Raw genomic sequence first — 22,632 nt, 5'->3', positions numbered from 1 at the left:
CAGGGGGTAAATAATTATTAACCCATAATAAGAATAATTATATTAAAATGCTCTTACTTATAACAATAATTAACTAATCGACTAATAATTATATTATAATTAGTCATTATATAGTATTAGACTTTAGTTGTACTTCTAAATAAGCATTAATAGTTAATTCAGTTGAATTGGGATGCACACGACACCATAACTCATAACTTATTTGCATTAATTAATTGAATATTAGGTCTTATAAAAGGGAAACAAGAGTTGGTGATTAATTCCAATCAAACCATTTGAATGAAAGTTGTTGTATATTTGGTTCTTTGTTGTTGTGGTTATGTAATTTTGTTTTCTATTTAAAATTAAATTGTTATGATATTTTAAGTAAAAATGCATAAACTAATCTTTGGATGTGGTGAGGACAATCGACGAGGAAAATTCTCTATTAAAAAAATTTACCACAAATGCGTACCCCCAAAATAATTATGATATTTGATATAAAATCGTTTTTAAAGTGTAATAATATTTTATTTTTTATGTTAATTTATGTGGTTATGACATTTTATGTTTTTTAATATATTACAATTATCAATATTATAGAATTTTTGTTTGATATTATATAAACAATAATAACCTTGAAAAAAGATGGTTCCGGACCGGTTAAATACCTAACTGACTAAAACGTGATCCATCTCAAATCTATTCCAATTCAACCAAAGTATTAATCAATTCACAAGCTATAAATAAAGTATAATTTATGATTTCCATTTTTTACTACACATACCTTGAATTTTGGACTGACTTAAACGTTTGAGTGATAACCGTACAAGTTTAACCCGCGTTAATATAAAGGAGATCAAAGTCACCATTCAAAATCATTAATTTTTTAACTACATCAATTTTTGGTTCTCAAACAGAACAATATCATTTCAACGACTATTTTAATTAGCTTGATAAAAAAGGAGATTGGAGGTGATAGTAAATAATAAAAGGGTTAATAGCTATTTACCCCCTGCCATAAGGAGCCTTTACAAAAAATCCCCCTGTAAAAAAAAAGTCATATGGATGACCCTAAAATTTTGAAAAAGTCACTATTAAAACCTTCCCCATGCCAAGTCATCCAAAATGCTGATGTGTCATTGTTTTTCTATTTTTTCTATTTTTTAAATGCCACATGTGTTTATTCATTTATGGAAGGACATTTTTACCCTCACGTAGTTTTCCAACCCTATTCTTAAAAGCTCGTACATGTTGGTGGAATCCCTAAATTTCCCTCTCCTTCTACCGTATTCTCTCGTTTCCATTAATTTAAAATATAACTTAAACCTACAAATTATCTTCCATAAGTTAAACCTATTATCTGTTACATGAACCCTAACTCAAGGAACAACCAGTTACAAATAATTACAACTATCATAAAATTCATCTTCTTCGCTAAGCCTTCAACCTTATTCTTCAATTCATCCATCTTTATCGCAATTTCTTTGTCGAATTACTTCAAAAGCTCTGACACATCTCCATCTGTATTTGCACAGTTTTCACCAAAAAATTTATCATTCCAAATAAATAACTCAAAATCATCTTCTTTACCCCAAAACTTGCACTTCAATACTTCCTACTAGGATTTGCAACCGATTTTGAAACAAACAACTTCATGGAGAGATTATGACCACATTTAGGAGTTCTTCTGCCGTTTGAATCTATGCTGGAGATGCTTAACTGTGAACAACATAAATTTTTCATGGATCTTTACTGAAGGTCACAAACAAAGAAGACAAACAAGGTATGGCGAGCAAGGAAGACAAGCAAGGAAGGAGGATTTGAAATAGGGATAGGAGGAAACAAGAGAATACGGCAGAAGGAGAGGGAAATTTACGGATTCCACCAACAGGTCAGAGCTTTTAAGAATAGGGCTAGAAAACAACTTGAGGGTAAAAATGTCCTTCCATAAATGAATAAACACATGTGACATTTAAACAAAAATGGAAAAAACAGAAAAACAATGACACATTAGCATTTTGGGTGACTTGGCATGGGAAAGGTTTTAATAGGGACTTTTTAATAACTTTAGGGTCATCCATGTGATTTTTTTTACAGGGGGTTTTTCGTAAAGCCCCCATATGGCCAGAGACGGAGCCAGAAATATTGAATACTGGGAGCAAACAAAAAAAAGATATATATATATATATATATATATATATATATATATATATATATATATATATATATTGTAGTTTTAATAAATGAGAAAAGAATTTGGTATTTCCGAAGCATGGTTGTTGGAGAAGAATTTGGTGGGTAGGAGTTTTATGTTGCGGGAGAATTTAACTCTTTATGTAGAGCTGAAAGAAACACTTGAGAAGGATGAGGTGTGGTGGGAAGGGAGTGTAGGAGCGGAATTCACGGTGGCATCTTGTTATAAATTCTTGGAAAGGAATATAATACCTTTCGGACCGTATGGCAAACATGATGAGGCTTTCCATTTTTTGTGGAAAGCGGAAGTGCCCTTTAAAGTGAAGGCGTTCGGTTGGAGACTTCTTCTTGATAGGCTTCCTTTGAAGGAACTATTAGTTCGTAGAGGCATTTCGTTCCCTTTTGCAAAATCTTTTTGTACATTATGTGGGTATGGTGTAGAAAGTAGGAAACATTTCTTTTTTGATTGTAGAGTGGTGAAATAGATTTGGAGTGAAATAGCCCGTTGGATGGGTAAGGCGGTTAGTGTGGAGGATGAATGTTTATCAAATTTTATGGATTGGCATTCTTTCTTTCGGGTGCAAAAGGTGAAGGAAGGCAAGCAAGATGTGGTTTGGCTAGCAACGACTTGGTCTTTATGGGTGTTAAGGAATGGAGTGTGCTTTCGGGAGGAGGATTGGAACTTTAATGATACTATTAGAAATATTAAAACCTTAGTTTGGAAGTGGTCATTTTGTGGGAAAATTACCTATGCCAATTATTCCTTTTATGATTTTAGTAGAGATCCCATTCTATTTCTCTCATAAATTTATTTGGTGTGTAATTTTCATCTTCTTTTTTGAGGGTGGTTGGTTTGTAGCCCTTTTGTATAAAGGTTGAAGAACCATTAGTTCTCCCTCTTTAATATATATATATATATATATATATATATATATATATATATATATATATATATATATATATATATATATATATATATATATATGTGTGTGTGTTATCTCTTGCCTTTAAAAAAAAATGAGAAAAGAGATGTTGTACTGATTTTACACTGTCACCTAGTAATGATTATATATCTCGTTAAATTAGACTAAAGTTTTATATTTAAAAGTTTTTAATTTTTAAATTTTTCTATAAAAATTTTCTTATTAAAAAAAATTAATGATTTTATAGTTAAATTTTTTAAATTTTTTTCATATTTATAAATAATTGAAAAAATTTTTGGTTAATATTTAAAATTTGGGACCGACACGGTTCTCTCCTTCGAGAAGTTCCTGAATTTCTTTCTCTTTTGCGACAAAGTGAAGGGTGTGTCCAAGAGAAATGTTATGGCAACTATTTGGTTGGCCACTCTTTGGAATATTTGGTTGAAGCGGAATGCTATTATATTCAAGCAAGACCGTTTTAGTTTCACCGAAATCATGTCGATTATTATACTTTCTTCTTGGAATTGGCTTTTAGCTAAACACAAGTTAAGAGATTTTTGTAATTTTCATTTTTGGAATGTTTTACCGCTCGCTTGTTTCGAACCGTAGGTGCTTCCGTTGATTCGTATGGTGGTTGGAGTATCCCTTATATACTCCGTTGATTAATCCATTGGTTATTGAAAAAAAAATGTATATACACTATAACATGTGTGTCAATTTGATTCATTTGAGTTTTGTTCAAATTTTAAAATTACTTGTGATTCAATTGGATTGTTATAGAAGTTGATTAATTTAATTAGATTAATTTTTTTTTGGAATAAAGAATTAAGTATGTGTATATCAAAGGTAACTTAGCTGTTACGTGTATAACAAATGTTAATACTTAATGACAGCAGCCCCACAACCATATAACATATGAAACCATTTTTAAATGAACTACAATATTTATCTAATAGTATATATGATATATAATATATATATAGTATTATATCTTGACGTGGATGATTTAAAAGTTAGTGGGCGCATGAGCCCACACTTCAATGAGAATAGCTCCCTCCCTGTATATGGCAGTGATAAATAGCTATCATAATAAAAAAAATTATATTAAAACGCTCTTATTTATAACAACAATTAACTAATTAACTAATTGACTAATAATTATATTATAATTAGTCATTATATAGTATTAGACTTTAGTTGTACTTCTAAATAAGCATAAATAGTTAATTCAGTTGAATTGGGATGCACACGACACCATAACTCATAACTTATTTGCATTAGTTAATTGAATATTAGGTCTTATAAAAGGGAAACAAGAGTTGGTCATTAATTCCAACCACAACCAATCAAACCCACAAAAACAAATTAATCTCCTTCTCATTTCAAAATGCCTAAACTTATCTTTAGGGAATATTCAACTGATTTTCCAATTGAGATTATCCGTCCCGGAATAGAATTCCACTTAATTTTGGGCTTTGCAAGTGAGGAGTATAACGAAGATGGGAAAGGCAACGGAAATTTTATAGAAACTTGGGATTTGGAATACTTAGGCCCAGATAAAGTGAAAGATTTCAAGAAAAATAATCCAAATGTAAAGGTGGTAATAAGCTTGGGAGGTCGTGATGTAGAAACTCCATTCTATCCTGCTGAGGAAACTGTATGGACTAGGCAGGCTGTAAAATCACTCAAAGTGCTCATCGGAAAATACAACAATGAAAGCGGCAGTATAATTGATGGCATTGACATTAATTATGATACTATCAAAACTAGTAATGAGCTATTTGTTAACTGCATAGGCCAAGTTATAACAATACTCAAGAATGACGCTAACCTAAATATTAATGTGGTGTCCATTGCTCCATCCGAGAAAAACGAATTCCTCTACCGCGATTTGTATCAGGCAAACAAAGCCAATATCAACTGGGTTGACTACCAATTCAACAAACAAGAAAAAACTGTATCCACAGTTAAGGACTTTGCAGTGATCTATAACAATCTAATAAAAGACTATCCTCCTAACAAAGTTCTTCCGGGAACAAGCACGGACCCTAACAATAATAAGATACCGTGGGAGATTTTTATTGCTGGCTGCATACAACTCAGAAATCATTCAAAACTCCTTGGTATTTTTATTTGGAAGGCTAAAGGATTTCCAATCCCCCCAATCCCCCCTTATCATGATTCCTTGGAGAATAGCTTGATAAAAATCCTCACTGAATAAGCTGATGAATTACTAGCTATATCTATCTAGTAAAAACTCTTTCATAATTAGGGTCAAGTTATAACTATCACAGTATATTTTAAATAAGACCCAAGTGTGCTACTTCACTTTGTATTTTATTTCATGTGTGTTTCTTGTATTATCTTGTAAGTGTGGAGAATAATTTCTCTTGTATAATTATGTGTGCCTGTCATACGACTTAATAATAAGGCTTTTCTGTCTCATTCTCTACATGCAACCAACTTCATACTACATCATAAAGGACTCGCTTTTCTTTATATTGCATTTGCATGGGAGAGGCTACATAATTATTTGGATATGTCTTGTCGTTTGGGCTCCAAGTTCCAACATCAAAGAAAGTTAATTGATTACAGGTATATAGTTTATACACCTATGCATGTTCTTAAGTCTTCAATAGTTCTAAGTGTAATTTCTTTGCATTGGAATTTTGCTTCTTCTATTGTAAGGTGCAGAGGAATTCAAACACACTTTTACTCTTCTAGTAAAAGGTATATTACTTGTTGTTTTAGTAGAGTAGACATAAGGAATCCAAGTCAGTCTTGGATGATATCATAGAAATTCTATTATTGGTTGTATTCTTTGCACATTTAAGTTAATGAATGTTGGTTTGTAATAGCTTAATGGTTGCTAGTAAGCCAATTCGATAGTAGACTTTTAGTTGGTTGCATGAATAACGGTTAGCATCTAAGACTACTTCTTTTATTTAGGATTAAATATGCTTTTTTTTCACTATAAATAAACCCAACATTCAATTTTAGTCCCAAAAAATTTTCTTTCAGTAATAGGTCCTTCTAAAATTTGTATGCGTACAGTTTTAGTCCTTGCCATTTTCTAAAATTTTAAAAACTGTTTAATTACTCTTTAATTTTTAAATTTTTGAATATTTTTTGTATACATATTTCGAGTACTGCAAAATATTTATTTACCAAATTTTAGAATTTTTTTAAATGAGTAGAATTCAATATGAATATTTTAAATTCCAAAAAATAATGATAAAGTAATAAAAATCTCGACTTTAAAATCAAATATTTTGTTTTTTTTCAAGAAACTTTTTAAAATATTCTAAACATGTCGGCAAAAAAAAATATTTAAAAATACACATTGGTTTAACAGTTACGATAAAAACTATGTGCATAATAATTTTATAGGGACCAAAACATGTCTTTTGTTTTTATAAGAACCAAAAATAAAGTTTTCTATTTTATAGGAACCAACATATTTAACCCTTATATTTAATAGCAACTTTGTTATGAATATACACTATTGTGAGTGGCTTCTAATTTTTTGTCTTGTGACATTGATTCTTTACCTTTCAAATACCTTGAAGTCAAAGTTGGAGATAGTCCAAGAAAATTATCTATGTGGAAATATTTAATCAATCACTTGAAATTTAAATTGGTTGTGTGGAAAGGAAGGTATCTTACTATGGCGGGTCGTGTGATGTTGATTAATTAAGTGATGAACGCAATTCAAATATACGCATTTTCCTTTTACAAAGCTCCTTCCAAAGTAATTTCTTATGGCAAGGTTGTGAGAATAGACGCACGATTCATTGGGTTAGTTAGAAAACCGCTTGCTATCCTCAAGAGAAAGATGGGCTCGGAGTCAAAGATGTTGAGACTTTGAATATGGCCTTGTTGAATAAGTGGAAGTGAAGGATCATTATATAGCATGAGGTGGTTTGGACCAGTATTTTGAGAAGAAGATATGTCAATCCTGTTATAAAAGTTCTTGTTGGTGACATAAGTGTGTTGAACTGTAATGATTCGATTTGGTGGTGAGATTTTATCTTGTTCGATAAAGTTGTTGATACCAATGGTAATCGTTTTGCAAGTGCGGCTTTGTCTAAGTTGAAAAATGGTAGGGGACTGCGTTTTGGCATTCTAAATGTTAGGGCAACCAGCTGTTGAAGGAAGCTTTTCCTGAAGCGTTTGAAATTGCGAATAATACAGATTGTTGTATGGCTGAAACAAGGACCTGGAATGGTTCGGCTTGGTCTTGGAAACTATTATACATTTTTTATCCAAAAACAAAATTATTATATATTTTAATGAAGTTGAAATGCTTGTTTTCCAGTGATTTTTCCTTCGAATTTTCCTGTGAATTTTCACACATATTTTCCTATAAATTTTCCACCATTTTTAGAAAGTTAATGGTTAAGAAATCTCTCCACTTTTCTACGTTTCCTGTGAATTTGAAGTTCAATAGAATTTAAAAGGAGCAACGATGAGATAACAATTATTTCATTTGTTTAGTTTCCTTCTTCCTCTTTTATATTATTAATGATCACTTTGAAGTTTAAAAAATGATTTTTAAAAAGGCAACAGGGTTGTCAAAGTTAGGTCACATTCATCATCATCAATCACTTTGAAATTTAAAGGCAAAATACCCTTTTTGGTCCCTTATGTTAACCTCGAGGTTCATTTTGGTCCCTTAACTTTAAAAAGTGTCATATTGGTCCCTTAACTCTTCAAAAGGTGTCATTTTAGTTCTTTTTGTCATATTAGTGACGGAAATAGCGACCGATTTTTGAGTTTTTCCGTCGCTAATGTGACAAAAAGGACTAAAATGACACCTTTTGAAGAGTTAAGGGACCAATGTGACACTTTTTAAAGTTAAGGGACCAAAATGAACCCTGAAGTTAACATAAGGGACCAAAAAGAGTATTTTGCCAAATTTAAATTATTGATTTGAGATTCTGTTGATAGAAATATAGCTCTACTAAGTTTGTGAAGTTTTATTTGAGAAGTCTTTTGCTCTGAATTGATTGGAAAGTTTGAGAGATCCGTGAGAACATATATGGATGTTTTTGCAGATTTACTTGTAGAATTTGTTGCGGATACTCTTTAATAAAACAAATTAAAATAAATAAAAATTTAAAAATTCTTATATTTCGAGGGCCTTATAAGAATTTTCAAAAACCAAATACTAAAAAATAATATATTAATATGTAATCCTAAATTAGAGTAATATTTTAAGTTTTAATAGTATTTAACTTTTTTCTTTAATATTTATATTAATATTATATTTATTTATATGATAGAATATGATAAAGACTTTGGACTTTGAGTCTAATATACATCTATAAAAATTTAAGTACGTGAAATAAGCAAGTTTAACCTTACTAATCCAAAATTAATTTTGACTAATTACAAGGGCATCTTAGTCTTTTTTTACCACTACTCTCACCACAATGTTATGGCAATAAATGTTGTTGATTTGTCATCAGAACACATTTTGTGTAGTGATATTTTATTTATTTATTTTATTTGTTTTATTCTTTAATGCTCCACTACTCCATACTTCAATTGATCAATCACTGAATCATTGAATACCCTTTTTGAAAATACACAACTTCCAATCATCTCACCCTTTCAAATTTCAATATTGATCAATAGCACCCATAAATATGACAGCAAGCTCTCCTCAAACCCTAAATTATTCTTTCTCTAAACTGCAATCAGGTTTTCTACTTTTTTTCTTCTTTTGAGTATGATGTCGTATTCATATTTCCAAAGCGAGATGACTCCAATTGCTCGTATTCGTCATGCATTTTCTAAAGTGAGATAACTTCATAGACGCAAGCGCAAGCGACTTGAACTCACGCTCTTTGCTTATTCTCTCTTTCTCTTCATCTTATTGTGACCTCTGTATTTATTCACAAACAAAAAGAGAAAAACAGTCACAAAAAATTAAAAACACAGAGATACAAAGAGAAGCAATTAATAAACAAAGATGAATTTTATATTTGTGTTTTTGTTTTTGTTACAGCCCATGTGTTTTATCATTCAATAAACACCTCTGATTATTTGATTCAACCTCTGATTAATTGAATCACATCCTTAAACTATCACATATGGAATATAAATTTTTCTATTACAACTATTTCATCTTCCTGAATTATCACCTTTAAACTATTACTCTTTAATTGAAATTGTTCATTCTAAAGAATAACTTTTGCTATTATTTCATCTTCCTGAAACTTTTGCAATTGCATTTTTATGATCTTCATGATTTTTGGATTCTAATGATAGCTAGTTTCAAAGCATGGTATAAATGTGTTTACTAATAGTATTCTATTTATTAGCACTGGTACATAACCTATTACAAGTTTCTATTATTTCTATTATTATTGTTTGAGAAATACTGATAAAATATTTTTTTGCTTATTAGATGGAGAAGAATGAACCTAAGACTGAGCAAGAAGTCTTTAATTTGAATATTCGGAAAAAAAAGGATTCAAGCAGCATCAATATATGATTGAATAGAAACAGCTAGCAAATTTTTCTTGTCATTTTGGAACACACCCATGATTATTAATTATTGTTAATAATTTACAAAAATCCCCCATTTGTTATAATAATGACAAGTCCAATTCCAGAATATAGAAAACAAAAGAATGTTAATACAGATAAATATCTTTTGATTTAAACTTAACCTTTGTAAAGAAAACGCAAAGTATAATCAGAATGTTAGGTAGCTATGCTTTGAACTGTTATCCCATGTGATTATACCGGCGTTACCATACACACACTCTTTAATGGGTATTCGCTTGCATCTCTCGCCTATCACTATTTTATGGCCATGTATTATTCCTGTTTTTCATGAATTTTTCATGAGAGAAACTCCAACTCTCACTTTAAGATACACCATCTCGAAATTTATATAGGTAAATATACACACACACACACACACACACACACACACATATATATATAGGACATATCATATGAGAATGACATTTTTATGTGAGAACATGAGAATGAATCTGAACCATTAGATCTTAAAATAAATGGTGGAGATTATGTGTTAATCTTTTTTTCTCTCTCCTACATTATTAGAATAAATTATTGAGGAAAAATAAAAAATTATTAACACATAATCTCCACCATTTATTTTAAAATCTAATGGTTCAGATTCATTCTCATATTCTCACATAAAAATGTCAATTTCTGACGATACGTACGTATTGTTGCACCCCAAAATTTGCCCTCTTTATTTGAGCATAAGTTACCAAAGACGTTTATTTCGTCGTTCAAAAAGGGAGGAAAAATAATAAAGAGTTTTCATGGATTTAAGGAAATGTGACGTGAAGATTGGTTTATACGGTGAGAATGCAAAGAAATTCACAAGTCTTAGCTGGAAGGTGTTATGAGCTCAGTTCTCGCGGGGCCCAGACTTTTTCGACAATCCCTACAACTTTCGTGTTTGGCTCAGAAACCAATTCTATGAGGAAGGGGGTCGAATTAGCAATATACTTGAGCTTTCACAGTGAAAAATGGTGCTGAATGTAGGTTTTCTGGCCTTAGAAAATTCATATCTCATGATCCGCTTGTTGGATTTGCTCGGAATTTTAACTAAAGCTCTGCGCCATTATTCTTGAGATTTCATATGTTCGGGCCGAAGACCAATTATGCACATAAAATGCCCAGCATTTGGAAGAGCGTCGTGGTTTTTCAGTGAAAAGTGTGTTTTCGGGTATGTCGTGACAAGTTTGAAAATTCATAACTTCTTCGATTTTTATCGTATGAAGTCCATTCTGGCGGCATTCTCTCGGAAATTTCGTTAGCTTAGATTCTTCGTCACACGTGCTTAGTCAGATTTCCAACCGAAGGATGAGTTTTATCGAGTTCTTTGAGCGATACCCACAAAATTCTTCACAGTCGCACCAGATGAATCGGCGTTTCTCGTCATTCAAACGTGTGTAATTTCTTCATCGCTTATCGGATCGAGACGATTCTCGCGGCTACAATCCACAAATTTAGTCATCTTTGAGTTGACATTGGTCCCGTTCCCGAATTTCGCACCGAGTCGCATTTTTCCGAAAACGAGAAAAAAAGAGATAATTAAGGGCGTTTCAGACATTTTACCACTCTCATTATATAAACAATTTTCCCTCTTTTTCTCTCATAACTTCAATTCTCCCAAAATTTTCATAAACACTTTCTCTCAATTCCCAAAGATTGAAAACCACAAGTACACAAAAGCTTCATCAATCTTCATGCATATTCATTGATCTTCATCAAACTCAAGAACAACATGGATTGAAGTCAAGATCTCGAGTTCGAATTCACTCTCCTCTCCTCATAGTTGTTGTGCCTCCCTCCTCTCTCCTTCCGGATTCGCTTTTCGACTTCATTCGTATTCGCGTTCGTGTTTGGATCTTCATTCGGTAAGTGTTCAAATCTTTAATTAAGTGATTAATTGTTGATGTTAACATGATTTGAATGTTAGATCTAAGTGTTGATTGTGTATAATTGATGTTGATGATGATTAAATGTTAGATTCAAGTTGTTAGATTGAAACTTTGCTTGCAATTGCATGTTGATACAATTCGTGTGCACTACGTGTTTGTGTTAATGTTTGCGAGAATCTTATGCATGATGATCATTGATGATGACATGAAATTGATACGAATTGATGCCTAATTATGGTCATTTGATGCCTATTTTGCTATATAATTTGATGCAAATTTGTGCTTGGTGTTACCTTTAATGGATGCTGTCATACCCTAATTTTGACCCCCCCTGAGAAGCCACACCTCCAAACATCTCATCAAACTCAAGACAGGTACTCAGAGCAGTCACTTGTTTATCTGGTACTCGACTGAGGGTGCTCAAGGACAAAGGAGTTCAGGCAAAGGATCAATCAATATGAGAATAACCTCTAATACAATCACATGAATCAAATGATTCATTCATTCACCTATGATTGATTAGACACCAGTCATCAAGATTCAGGTTTGCTTAAATCACCAGACTAGGGTTTTGAGCCCATGAAGGACTAAAATCAGGGACCACAGTTGGGAAACCCTAAAAAGCTTCAGGACATCACTCAAGGGATTCAATCACCTTCAAATAATCCATATAACAATATCCACTGGGCATTGTACCTCAATTCAAGATCTACTGTCATTCATTTCATCTGGTCGACAATTAGGGTTTTTAACCTAATTCACCTAGACAGTTGATTTTTAATCAGGACATGGATCCACAACTCAAAACATGTCTCAAGAGATTCTATTACCTCAATATGTTCCATTCGTATCATTCATTTGAGGAGGAGAACCTAATTCATCACCAAAGTCCAAGAATTCATTTCATCTATAAAAAGTCAACTGTACCAGATCACCTTTGACTTTTAGGGTTTTGGATCAAAACATGACTTTTAAGGATCAATATCATCAATATATGATTATTAAATTCATTTGACCAAGGGAAATCAAGAGAATCAATCAAGAATCAAAAAGTCAAAGATTGACTTTTCATACTTAGAAATTTTTCTAAGTGTTTAAAGGTCTTTTTTTCAAAACTTTGGAAGGGAATATCTCAAAACTTCACCTACACAACTCAAAAAACTCCCAACATTAAAGTGGTATATTTTGATCCAATAAACAACTTTGTCACATATAATTCTTTGGCTAGAAATCAACCATTGGAGAGATATGGAGCTTCAAAGTGACTGCCTTCACAAAACTAGCAAAGAAACCCTAGTTTTCTTCAAACTTTATGGGACTTTTTCACTAATTTCCCTAAGGATTTTGGGCAAACACCAAACTAATGAATTGAAGTACATATAAAGGGCTTTTCAAATTGTATTCAACCATCTTCAAATTCATTATGAGCTAAGAGATATGGTTGATCAAAATTTGGGCATTTGAAGTGAAATTATGGGTCATGTCCAAATTTGAATTTTGCAAACTTTGTACCAATGCCTCTACCAATTGATGCATCCTCATCCATGAGATATCAGAAGAGGTTTAAAGGAATCAAATGCACTATTCCATCGTTTTTGGCCAAGTTGCAAGAATTCAATGCCATTTGATTAAGTAATCATTACAAAATTGGAATCTTGATGAATCACCAAAGAATCTTCTCCTAAGCCAATTAGAGTTCACTTCTGCAACAGAATTGTCCCCTAAGATCACACAAAATCGATGGCTAGGGGATTGATCAAGTGGAATCAAAATTGCCATCATTGCATTTTGGATATTTTGGAAATTCCTTCATAGCCAAGAAACCAAGTTAACCTCATTAAGCAAAGCTTACTATCTCCAATTGCTCTGAACCTTTTGCCTATAAATAGAAGAGCATACCTCAGTAATTAGACACACCAAAGTAATAGAAATCTTGCTTTCTCTCTTCTTCCTTCATGCTTAGGTTTTTCAAAGGCTCTTTCGCAAGAAGACTCGGATTCTTCAAACCAGAGCTCTTCCTTTAAAACTAAGTATTCAAACACCTCAAGGGAGGTATTTAGAAGTGATCCATACACCTGGAACACTTCTATAAGTGGAGAATCATCGTCTTCACCTCTCACTTGGAGCTACATCAGTTGGGGTCGAGCAAGAGGTTCTGGGGAGTTTCATCCCAAGCTAAGCATCTCAACACCTTCCTGGGGGATCACTGAAGCTATCTGGATCATTGCAACAACTCTGTAGCACACTTTGATCAGAGCTCAATCTTCATTTTTTAGGTAAGTTTCATGAACTTCAAACTCCATAATTCACGCATGATAAATTAAAAATGAAGTTACCAGTTGGTTTCTGCACCTTTGAGGATCATTAACCCTCAATCAATTGCATTATATCATACATATACACCATTTCATGTTAAGTTCTAGTTTTAGGGTTCTTAGTGTTCATGCTTGCGAATTTTATGTTACACTCAGAATAAATGAAATTAAAGAATACCATCACGATCCTTGTCTAAAAACGAGCAAAATCCATCTTTACATCTTTGGATTTGGTTGAGAATTGAGGGAGATAGGATTTCCAGAAATTTGAAATCGTGAGGTTGAAGATGAATATGGTGGCGCCATTTTTCAAATTTCCCAGGGAAGAGTTTATTTTATTTTCAATGGTAGGCGTGTCATCTACGAATTCATCGTAGTGTCTCAATGGTTATAGCGCGTGTACAAAATATTTGCCTTGCCTTAGGTCTGGGGTTCGATCCCCCCCTCAGACCTTTTGTTTGGATCATTTTATTTTTTTAACTCATTTATGAACTAGTTATAAAGTATATTGAGTTGGAGGTGTTTATCTAACAAGCCACGCGCGTGGTCCAGATGGTAAGTGTTTTCTGTGTTGAGAATATACCAAAAAATCATAAAAAATATATTATTTTAATATGTTTTAATTAGGTTTAAAATCACATATCTTAAAGTATGTTTTAATGCTTAAAAAATATAATTTTCACTTGATTTTCAAAATCTAATCTCTTGTAAATATCTTTGTGATAAAACCCTAATCATTTAGGTCTTAATTAGGTATAGACTTTGTCTTTACTCTAATTAAGTTGACTTTTGTCAATTTTCAAAAATTGTATTTACAAAATCTTCTCTCTGTATTCAAAACATTCTTCTGGTATTTGAAGGGCATTATTCCCGGTGAAACTCTTCAGATACCTATGTGACCAAGTGTCCATCCTCACCTCTTCTGTTTTCAAAAACATTTAATTATTTTCAATAAACATTCTACTGCTTATCAATAAACAACTAAGCTACTGGTAAGGCTTTGTACATAAATCTTCAAAGGCCTCCACTCCATCCAGGTTAGGCTTTATAGCTTTCCATTTACAAGCTTTCATTTAAATTACTATCAAATATAAACTGTATATATATATATATATATATATATATATATATATATATATATATATATATATATATATATATATATATATATATATGGGAGCATATCAAGTGAGAGCATTTTAAAATGAGAGATGAGAGGAATAAATATCAACCATTGGATTCATCAAGAGAGAGAAGGTTAATACATTAATGTAGCTATTAATTTCTCTCTCTTGATGAATCCAATGGTTGATATTTATTCCTCTCATCTCTCATTTTAAAATGCTCTCACTTGATATGCTCCCATATATATATATATATATATATATATATATATATATATATATATATATATATATATATATATATATATATATATATATATATATATATATATTATAGGACTATGGCCTAGGATTGAGAATGTCTTCCCGGTAAAGGCTCTTTCCTAATTAGAGATCTTTAGTTCAAACCTCAAGATGAATTATTCCCGGTGAAACATCTTGAAAAAAGCCTTAGAGCCAAAAATAGGGCACATCCACCCAATAGGAATTATTCCCGGTGAAACCTCCTACCCATTTGCTTAGAGCCAAAATAAGTTCAAAACCACATAGCTTTCTCTTGTGCTATAACAAGGACCCTCGATTAGCCTCCTCTTGGGCTTTGTACAAGGACCCACAGGCTTCTTAAAAGCATTCCCATCTTCCTCTTGAGCTTGTATACAAGGACCCATCAGGTTTCTTATAAAAATAGGAACATGTCTTTAGTTACCTTTTATACTACCCTAGTGAGTTTCCTCTACTCTTCAAACTAGACTTTAAACAAGCTAAGAATGTCTCAATCTCAGTATTGAGCTCACCTTTTGGAATGAGAGACATGGACAGTTTCTGTCACCTTTATCTTCAATATTTTTCCTCCTTAGCAGAGTCTAGGTTCCACATCTGTCTATCCTCAGTCAGAGTCAACCTTAATCTTGGGCTTTAAACAAGAAGTCTCAAATAGTTAGTCACTCTTCCATCATTCAAAATCCCCTAGAAAGGGTCAGCCTCCATCATTCCTTCATTTTAACAAAATTCCTTGGAAAGGGTTAGCTTCCAAAAATTAAGCTTTCAAAAGATAAACTCTCCAGCAGAGTAAATCCCTGGAAAGGGTCAGCCTCCAAAAACACTCCTTCAAATCCAAATTCCCTGGAAAGGGTTAGCTTCCAAAATCATCTTTCAAACCTTCAAAACTTCTCAATAGAGTCTAGGTCAATCATCCAAACAAATTCCCTAATAGAGTCAATCTTCAAACCTAGGTCTTTCATTCATCAATTCCTGCTTAACAAAAGCACAATCCTCAGTAGGGTCAACCCTTAGTCTCTAAAAACAACAGAGTAATCCCCTCTAAGTCAAAATATCCCACACTGGTAGATCTTTCCCTATTTTAAGAGTCAGCCACAACCTTGGGCTTTGTACAAGGCACATACTCCCCTTTAGAGTCAAAAACCCTACTCATAGGTATTCCCATATCCAGAGTCAGCCACAACCTTGGGCTTTGTACAAGGCATATAATAGAGTCTCCCTAGTGAGTCCTTCACCATCAAGTAGCCACAATCTCGGGCTTTGTACAAGGCAGATAAAACCACATTTTCCTGTGTCAAAAGACTCCTAACCTTCAGGATCTTTTCCCCATAGAGTCATCCATACTCAGTTTCCTCAACAGTCAGCCACAACCTTGGGCTTCATACAAGGCACAAAATAGAGTCTTCCCTAGCAAGAGTCAGCCATAACCTTGGGCTTCATACAAGGCACAACATAGAGTCTCCCTAGGTAGAGTCAGCCACAATTCTGGGCTTTGTACAGAACACTAAAATAAATCTTCAATCCATCAAAATAAACACTCTCCAATTAGAGTCAGCCTCAATTCTGGGCTTTGTACAGAACACAAAATTTCTTAGTTTAAGTTAATTCCCAGTGGAGTCATCTCCCAGAGTCAATAAAAAACCTTTTAAGCCTCAAGCTTGGGCCTCACACAAGCCAGCTAAAATCAAATCTTTCAAACAGTAGATAGACATAGCTTATCTCTATAGAGAGATATTTCTCCTATCTCACCACATTCAAACAAACAAACAAACAAACATTTCAATTTCAATTTCAATCATTCTCCCATTTAGGATTTTGATAGGCATGCTCTGAGGAAAACACACCCAGACTTGTACAACTTTCCCTAATTTGGTTGAGAATCTTTCTTTCATTCAAGAGACACGCGACTGGCGTACTTGCACACACACAAGTAAGGTCCCTCTCTTAATGAAATGAATTCAGCTTTTTTGTCACTTTTAATGTTTGTGGTGGAATAGTAGAAATACCTCTTTGTAAAGATGACTTCATGTCTCTTTACTGTAAACAGATATTTAATTCAAGCTTCAACCTTGAGCTTCAAGCAAGGAACCAAAAATAATTAATTTCCCTAATTAGTTCCCCGAACTACAAAAAAGCTCTGAATTCCATTAGGGATATGTAGGCATGAGGTTCACAAGGAATCTCAGCGAGCTAATCAAAAAACCAAAAATAGTCAGCCTGTCTGTCTTTTAATTCAATTCAATTCTCTCTCCTAACACAAAGGAGAAACTTTCCCAATCATTAAGCAACAAACAAAAACACATAGACACAGAGAAGGTTCCCGCAGAGTACTACGGATATGTAGGGTGCTTAAAACCTTCCCTATGTATAACCGACCTCCCGGACTCCAGAATTTCCAGTCTAGGTGAATCCCCACACTTAGCAAACTCCTAGGGTTTATTTGAGATCTTTTTTCCCCTTCCTCCTCGTAGGATAATTAAAAAGTTTGTGTGCTATCATAGGAAGAACGGAAACAAAATTCATCCCGCAACGGGCGCATTCTCCTTCCAAATTTCGTGTGAAGGGTCTAGCGTGCCGTCCTCCCAAGTGAAACGGGGAGGTAAAAAAATGACACCAAAGATGCATGCCGTCGATGCCGTAAAATAGTGTTGTTGATGTTTTTTTAAAATTTGCACAGTGGTAATCGGTTACCATATGGGGGTAATCGGTTACCCAGACGTTATTTGCTGTTACTACGCAGGTTTGATGTGTGGTAATCGGTTACCACAACTAGGTAACCGGTTACCATTTGCCTTGATTTTGCTTCTGACTTGCTAGTAACTGGTTACCGTAACTGGGTAATCGGTTACCGCTTTACATGTTTTTGCTAGTGTTTGGCTGGTAACCGGTTACCACTGTGTGTAGGCAGATTTTGTTCCCAACTTCGATCATTCATATCTTTTGATTCGTAACTCCGATTTGCGCGTTCTTTATATCGTTGGAAAGCTTGTGAAACGTGCTATCTTGTGAGATGATTGGTATTGTGCGATTGTAGGTTATTCATGTTTGTTTTCCCCTTTACATTTGTTGTTCATTTCATGTTTTTGTTAGTCATTCATTTTCTCTTAGGTTATAGTACAATAACGCAATTCCGATTGCGATATGTTGTCATCTCTAACTTGAGTACTAGTATGCGAGGAATTTCAAAAGGTGATCATCGAACAAGGCTTATCTCACGTGTGTTCTGCTTTATTTGCGGAGCACAATCTCATACCCTCATGTCGTGTTCTCATCATGGAGACACGTTCTTTTACCTTATACTTGTTTGCTTGGATTGCTTGTTCCTCTTGCAAGTGTATCGTGATTATGCTCGACGCATACGTCGGAGCATGATTTATTTTCATGACGTCGACCATTGTTTCCTTACGTGGCTAGTCGGTGTACTGACTATTTGTTGTTGCCTTTGCTAGCTCGCTTGCGGGATCTCTGGTTTTCTTTCTTATTTTGCTGCAGTTTACGGATCATAATCCATTTGGTATTGATCCCGTTTCATTTTATCTTCTTCCAACATTTTATCGCTTTTTTCATCCTTTAACATGAGAAGTAGGACTTAGGCATGCATCACATCTGGCCAAGCCCTCGATAGAGGCTCTGTTTTTGTTGGTATAATTATGTTTCTGCTTGCAGGAAGTCCTAACAAAAGCCATTGTAAGTCCTCGAGAAGGCAAGCGGAGAGGGTTAGCAATCAACCACCGCAACTTTCATTCCCCCGGTCGTCCCTATGCTCACTTTTGCAAGTTCAGAGCTTTGGAAAAGTCCCCAAGATCGTCGAGTCGAAGGCCCAATGGGTAAAGTGAAGCGGGTTCATGCAATTGAACCCCCACGTTTCTTAGCTCATGTTGACCGACGTTGATGCTCGCTGTACGCACGCACCGTTTTCCTTTTAGATCTATGACGACTTGGTTACTGAGAGGGATTCACTCCTCTTGTCTATGGCCCGATCTCTTTTTGCGCGAGGTCTAATGCTTGGTTTACTCGGGTGATCCGCTCCCCTTGGCTATGGCGGGACCGCTTTTCTACTACTTGGCCTGTGCCAGTAGGTGTTTGCTTTACGAGCGAGACTCTTTTGTGTGATACTTTTGTTTGCATTAGTTTTTTCCCACAGGTTGATAGATTAATTTAGTCTTATACCCTTTGTATGATAACATAGGTAGCAAGCTTTCCTCCTTAGCTTAGGTTTTCCTCATGCATTTTTTAAAACACAAACCATACTCTTTGATTTTCTTTTCTTAAGATCTTGTTATTTCCGCTCCATTCCCAAGCGTAAGCCTCCAAAGGCCGAGCAGCGGAGTGTGAATGTAACTCGTTCACCTAAAAAACACAAATTAAACAAAAACTAGTTAGCCGAGCTACGGTACCTCTGATTCCTCAAAAAGGATATGTAGGCAGCGGGGTAGGGCCCGTGCGAGTACAATTCTTTCTTTTCCCTACATTTTGCATGCATTTTAGTTCAGTTTAGGCGTAGATTTGATACACACCCATAGTTTTAGACACAAGCGTGGATACCATCGAATCCGATGGGTTCGAGGGGTGCTCACATCTTCCCCTCGCGCAACCGACTCCCTTACCCTTATCTTTGATTGTGAGACCCTTGTTTTGTTTTGTGGTTTGCTTGTATTTCCTTCATTTTCAGGATAAATATGTTAGTGGCGACTCTGTTGATTTTCGCGGTAGCGACACGTATCATATGAGAATGACATTCTTATGTGAGAATATGTGAATGAATCTGAACCATTAGATTTTAAAATAAATGGTGGAGATTATATGTCAATCTTTTTTCTCTCTCCTCCATTATTAAAATAGACGACGGAGGAGAGAGAGAAAAATATTGACACATAATCTCATTCATTTATTTTAGGGTTAATAGTCATTTGCCCCCCTGCAATAGTAGCGATATTCGGTTTACCCCCCTTTTAAAAAAAAAATTGTTTTACCCCCCTGTAATATTTGGGTACCCCCCTAAACGTGTAAAAACCAGGGAGTAAAATCAAAAATATATATTTTACAGGGGGGTAATTTTCCCTCTTAGGGGGCAAAAGACTTACAATTTTAATATTATAGGGGGGTAAAACAAATTTTTTTTTAAAAGGGGGGTAAACCGAATATCGCTACTATTGCAGGGGGGCAAATGACTATTAACCATTTATTTTAAAATCTAATGGTTCATATTCATTCTCATGTTCTCACATAAAAATGTCACTTTCATAATATATATATATATATATAGCGCATATCATATGACAATACCTTTTTTATAAGAGAATGTGATAATGAATTTGAACCATTGAATTTTAAAATAAATGGTGGATATTATATGTGAAATATTTTTTCTCTCTCCTTCATATAAATATCATTTTCAAAATATTTTAATTTCTAACTTTTTTTTAAATATTAAAAATAGTTAAATTCATATAACTATTTCAACATAAAGTAAGATTTTATAATCTATTACTATAAAGTCTTTCAACAAGTTTTTTTTTACTCTCGTGTTAAATATTTAATCTATTCATATAAATATCCTTTTCAAAATATTTTAATTTCTAACTTTTTTTAAATTTTTAATACATATTTGTTATCATTTAAAATTGAATTAATTATTAAAAATTAATTCCCCAATCTCTTCCCCAATTTCATTTCTCCAAACTAATATAAAAGATTATTATAAATTCCCATAAAAAATATTATTATAAATTAATAATTTTCTAGAAAATATTAATTTTTATATATTTTTAATAATTATCAATCAAATTTATTATTTTCTTATAAAAAACTATCAAAAATTATTATAAAAAACATTTCAGTTTTTAAATATAAATACTTTTTAGTAAAAAAAAAAAACAAACAAATAACTTTTTAAAAAGAAAGTTCCTTATTAAAATAACTTTTTAATAATTCTGTTTTTTTTTTACATAACTATATATATATATATATATATATATATATATATATATATATATATATATATATATATATATATATATATATATATATATATATATATATATATATATATATATATATATATATATATATATATATATATATATATATATATATATATATATATATATATATATATATATATATATATATATATATATATATATATATATATATATATATTTTTTAATATTTCTTTACATAATTATATTCCTTATTAAAATAACTTTTTAAATATGTTTTTAATATTCTATTCAAGACATATAATATTTTTTTCAAAAACTTATTTATTAAAATATTCTGTTTTTAATAACTTTTTAAGACATATAATATTCTGTTTTTAATAATTCTTTAAAAAAACTTATTTTTAATAACATTTATAATATATTTTTAATAATCTGTTTTTAATAATATATATCTATAACATATTATATTATATAACATATATAACAAATTACATATAACATATATAACAGACACCACCAAAAATTCATCCATCCATCATACCAATTATATCTTTCATTCATGGTTTCATCAAGCCAATTATATCTTTGTTCATTCAGTTAACAAATTGGACTCAGAATTCATGATTTATATAACATATATATAACATATTATATATAACATATATATATAACAGATTTATATAACATTAAAGTGTATATAATAAAACAAATTATACCTACAAAAATAAAAAACTATACCTAATAACACATTAAATAAAATATAAATGCTAAAATACCTCTATCTTCCTCTATAATTTCTTCAAATGTTGCTCTGGAAGCTCCTTTCAATGAAAAAAAATATCTACAACAAACAGATTTTTGTTAGCAACACACAAATAATATTTTATTAAATGGAATAAGGAATTAAAATGGTTTGGAGATATACCTTAATTGAAATGGTGATGTTGGAAGAGATTGGAGAAGGAAATGGGTTTGAGAGAGTTGAAGAAGAAAATGGGTTTGAGAGAGTTGAAGAGGGAAGGAAATGAGAATGAAATGAAGAAAATGAAGAAGACTGTCTGGGAAGACGAAGCAGATTTGGGAGGCTTATAAGATATTTAGCGACGTGATTTACACGTCGCCAGTTTCCCACATGCCAATCACGTCGCAAGCCACAACGGTCATATTTAATTGGAATTAATGCACCCTCAACGTCATTAATTCCACCTCGCTAGATACACACGTGGGGTTCACGTCGCTAGCATTGCAACGGTCAATAAATGGTCTAATCATTGTCTGTTTGAGTCAGACAACTTTATTACTTTCCCAGCTTTATTATTAGCGACGTGGGATCAATGTCGCTAGTTTGAATTTTAAAATTTTCAAACTCCCCCCATTTGAAATCCACCGCCCATTTTAATTTAATTTTTTTTCAAATAGCGACGTGATCATAA

At 32.7% G+C, this 22,632-nt stretch overlaps 1 protein-coding gene across 1 annotated transcript; it reads left to right on the top strand.

The window, feature by feature from the left end:
- The first annotated feature begins 4,451 nt into the window (after positions 1-4,451).
- LOC131599573 (chitinase 2-like) lies at positions 4,452-5,523 on the top strand. Its single transcript, XM_058871878.1, has one exon. It carries the CDS (start codon positions 4,486-4,488, stop codon positions 5,317-5,319), a length of 834 nt encoding a protein of 277 aa, XP_058727861.1. The 5' UTR covers positions 4,452-4,485; the 3' UTR covers positions 5,320-5,523.
- Positions 5,524-22,632: the final 17,109 nt, after the last annotated feature.

Source organism: Vicia villosa, linkage group LG4, assembly GCF_029867415.1.
Source record: "Vicia villosa cultivar HV-30 ecotype Madison, WI linkage group LG4, Vvil1.0, whole genome shotgun sequence".
NCBI classification, from domain to species: Eukaryota; Viridiplantae; Streptophyta; class Magnoliopsida; order Fabales; family Fabaceae; genus Vicia; species Vicia villosa.
The sequence above is the reverse complement of the archived record's forward strand: the minus strand, read 5'-3'. Positions and strand labels throughout refer to the sequence as shown.